This window comes from Cucurbita pepo, chromosome LG18, assembly GCF_002806865.2.
Source record: "Cucurbita pepo subsp. pepo cultivar mu-cu-16 chromosome LG18, ASM280686v2, whole genome shotgun sequence".
Lineage (NCBI taxonomy): Eukaryota > Viridiplantae > Streptophyta > Magnoliopsida > Cucurbitales > Cucurbitaceae > Cucurbita > Cucurbita pepo.
In genome coordinates, this window is record NC_036655.1 from 6,132,811 (window position 1) to 6,136,796 (window position 3,986).

At 34.8% G+C, this 3,986-nt stretch overlaps 1 protein-coding gene across 1 annotated transcript; it reads right to left on the minus strand.

The window, feature by feature from the left end:
* On the minus strand, nt 1-3,986 carry LOC111779744 (reticulon-like protein B21). The gene is made up of 9 exons (XM_023659867.1): nt 2,838-3,986; nt 2,699-2,752; nt 2,499-2,601; nt 2,315-2,389; nt 2,047-2,191; nt 1,864-1,933; nt 1,240-1,305; nt 621-743; nt 1-449 (listed from the first exon to the last, which is right to left on the minus strand). Exons 1-9 carry the CDS (start codon nt 3,706-3,708, stop codon nt 259-261), a joined length of 1,698 nt encoding a protein of 565 aa, XP_023515635.1. The 5' UTR covers nt 3,709-3,986; the 3' UTR covers nt 1-258.

Genomic DNA, 3,986 nt, shown 5'->3' on the forward strand with positions numbered 1-3,986 from the left:
TTATAAAAGACTATAATGGGATTACTTAATTTTATTGAATAAACCCACAAATATTTACAAACCAAAAATAGAAAATTCTATAGCAACAAAAACAAAGACCCAAGTGAACAACAAATCTTAAGGAGGTCGAGAAAAAATGGACCATAGAACTTATATCAAACAGCAAGCATCTGCCTCTGCCGATTGAAGTTGAAAGCTAATAATATAATAAAATAAAATACCAAAAATTTAATTTTATTAAAATTGTGGGTTTTATTCTCAAAATTTCTTCTTTTGTTTCCCACGGCTCATACCTCCAAAAAGGGTCCCACTCCCATATTTTCCCTTTCCAATAGAAACTTGACACGTTGCTTCACCTTCTTCCACCTCTACCTCCTCCTCCTCCTCCTCCCATTCCTCTGTTTGTAAAGATTGCTGGTAATATCGAAACGCCACAAACAGCACAAATGCTGAAACAAAATAACATAAATCCCCAATTTTATAAAATTTTTTTAAAAAATTAAAGAAATATATACATCTTTTAGATCAATCTACCTGACCGACTCAACTCAATTGATTAAGATATTATAATTTCGATCAATCTACCCGACCATAGACTAAAAAAAGTAAGAAGTAATTACCAGCCCAAACTCGAGCGACCACTGAAGACAAGTTCCATACGAGTACGAAGATTGCTACAGCCACTCCCTTTTTGTGAGAACATGACTCCCATGCATCACGAAATCGTCGAACCCAAAATTTAGCTGCAATGGCCCAATAATATGTTAATTGTGTTTAAATATTGTAATTGGGCCCAATCTGGACAAGTATCAAGGCCCAATATTGGGTGTGTAGGTTAAACTAGCTATTATGTCTTTTGGGCCGATGGGCCCACCTTGAAACAGTGCCGAGATCTTTTAGATCCACAACAGAATATGGCTAGGCCATTTGCAAATTGTAAACAAAGCAAGATGGAAATTAATTTTTATATAAAAACTATTTTTAAAAATTAATAGTAAATTTAAATTCCATAACCATTTAACTTTTTATTTTAAAGTTTTTATTAATTTCCTCCATGATTTTCACATTGTATTGATGCGGGTAAAAAAAATAATAAAATTAAAATGTTAAATAGTTTAGGGGTGGAGCAGGGACAGGGAGAGACAAAAGTACGAAAAAGCAGGTGAAGAGTGATATTGGGAACGTAAGTAACGGTATCGTGAAAGGGACAAAAGTGACATTTTGGGTCAGAGATTTTACCGTAAGCAGCCAGCTGCGAGGAATACGAAGAGCAGACTTTCGGTACGGTAAATACACCGAAGAAACCTGACACCAAATATAAGTTACCTCGTCAATCCAAATTCACTTTATTCTTCACGTTCTTAATTAACACAACGTGAAATAAGCCCCTCAAATTTATATCTTTAATACATTCTACCACATATATGATTAAATACAATAATGTTTAAGGAGTTAAAGATAAAATTCTAAATATATATCTAACCTATAAATTAATTAAAAAAATTCAAACTTTTGAAATTTTACCTATTAAATAAACATAGGTACCAAAATTTTAAAGACTAAATTTATAATTTAATAATAATAACTAAGAGTAAAAGTTGTATATATACCAAGTATTTATCCTATCTCTGACATGTTTAATTTGTTATTTGTAGCTTTTAAAATTAAACACTATGTTTACCTTTAAATTTTTATTTTTACTAATGTTTTTTTAAAAAATAAGTTATATTTAAAAAGCTTAAAAAAATAACTTTTAAAAATAATTTTTAGAATTTGAATGTGTGAAAATATAATTAACAAATTAGGAATTAAAAGAAAAAAAAAAACTGAAAAGGAAATTTTAATGGAAATTTTAAATCTCACCCCATTTGGCGACTTTCCAGACGGTTATTGAGCTGCCACATCGGGCCAAGGCAAACAGGAGAACAGCCAGCTGCATGTTTGCAAATAAATCAACCATTATTTCCGTACCTTCTTAAAAGTTATAATAATTTAAATAAAAATTAAAGAGGGAAAAAAGAAAAAAAGAAAAAGAAAAAAAGATACCTTGATTGTAGTTGCAGGATCTCCACAAAACAGAGCTCTGAGCTTTAATAAGAACTCATTCAAGTAAGGGAGTAGTAATTTAAGAGCCCAAATTGCTTCTTCTTCGCCAACCACATGCCTTACGTTCTCCATATCAATGGCTCCCCTGAATATTGTGATTCCCATTAAACAAACAAGTACAGACAAAACTCTTACATTCTTCTTTCTTCTTCTTCTTCTCTTTATTCACTCACAAGTCACAACCAATTCTCATGAGAACATTGATTACCTGCAAATAATGGATCTATACAGGAACGTGGCAGCAAGGTAGCAAAGTCCCACATATGACATCACAGAGATAAAGCTGCACCTCACACAGAGAAAAACAGAGTACTTTAGATTTGATTATATGGAAATTTGGGTTTGAATGTAAATTTTCAAAGCTACCCAGAGGGGGTTCTTTTTTTTCTCACCTGATGTTAATGTCCTTAGCGTAGGAAGATGATATTATAAGAAAAGATCCAATGCCAAACACGAAGGCAGATCTCGATACTTCCTTCCACATTACTAAGTCCACTGACCAAAAAGTAAGAACAATTTCGGTTGGGAAATCTAGAGACCCATTAATCAAAAAAAAAAAAAAAAAAGGAAGAGGATCCTGAATTCAGTGTACCTAAGCTCTGCAATTTGGTGCTTTTTTCTTGGAAGCTGTGATATTCGTTCGATGCTGAGAATTATACAGCAGAATGTTCAAGAACAAGAACTGATTTAGTGAAAGAATAGTGAATTAAATGGCAAAAGATTTTACTTACTGAAAGTGGGTTTGGTGGACGTTGGACCTGGTTTTTCGTAGATTTGGTGGAATCGCTTCACTTCACTCACAACTTTTTTGGGTTCTGGTAAATTGATCTCCTTGATATCGAAGCTTTCCTTCTCAATTTCAATGTCCTCTTCTTCTTCATCTGTTTCCTCCTCTTCGTTGGCTTCATTTTCATCTTTAACATCACTGTCATTGATCGACACTTTCTGAGTGGATTTGATCGGACCCGCAATGGTTGAAATGTGGCACACTTCAAATTCCTTACAAGAAGTCTCATTCTCAACTTGAGGTTTCTCAATTTCCTTGACAGATCCGTGGATTCCCTTCTCAATTACGCCCAAATTCTCGTTCGATTCTGATTCTAGATTTTGCAGATGCTCTAAATCTGTCCCATTTCTTCCACCGACAACAACAATGGCCTTAGCATTGTCGTCGACGATTGTCCTGATGGAATCCGATTTCACCTTCCTGAGCTGAATTGGGGTTTTTTCATTTCTCTCAACACTTGATCTGCTCCCCACTTCAGATTTTGACTTCCTTATTTGATTTGGGCTTCTCTCAATTTCTTCAGATCTCAACTTCCTCAGCTGATTTGGGCTTCTCTGAATTGGCGATTTTTCAGATCCATCTGAACCGTCTGAACTCAACACCTTTCTCTTTGCACTCACTACGGAAGTATCAGTAGCTGTAGTAGTTCTCTTGGGCATTGCCCTTGTTACAGCTCTACCTTCTTTGTTACTACCATCTTCCCCATTGAACACCTTAATCCCACCTTTTACTTCATCCATCTTCATTCTGCTCTCCCAAACAGACCCTGAAACCACACTACTACTAACCCCTGTTTTTCTTCTACCCAAATCCATCTCCCTCTTTTTATCACCAACCCACTTTTTCTCTTTCTAGTAATTACAGTGACATTGATGGATATGAAGCTTTAATATGAAGAAATGGCGGTCGGTGGGGCGGAAATTGGGATACCTTTGAAAAGCAGAGTAAGAAAGACAGAGAGTGAGAGAGAGAGAGAGAGGGGAAAATTGTGTTTCAAGAGAGATGGGTTTCTCTTTATCCTTTCTTTTCCTTTCTTTTTTTTCCTTTTTTTTCCTGCTTTTCTTTTCTGGGTACCCTGTGATTTTTCTTTTTA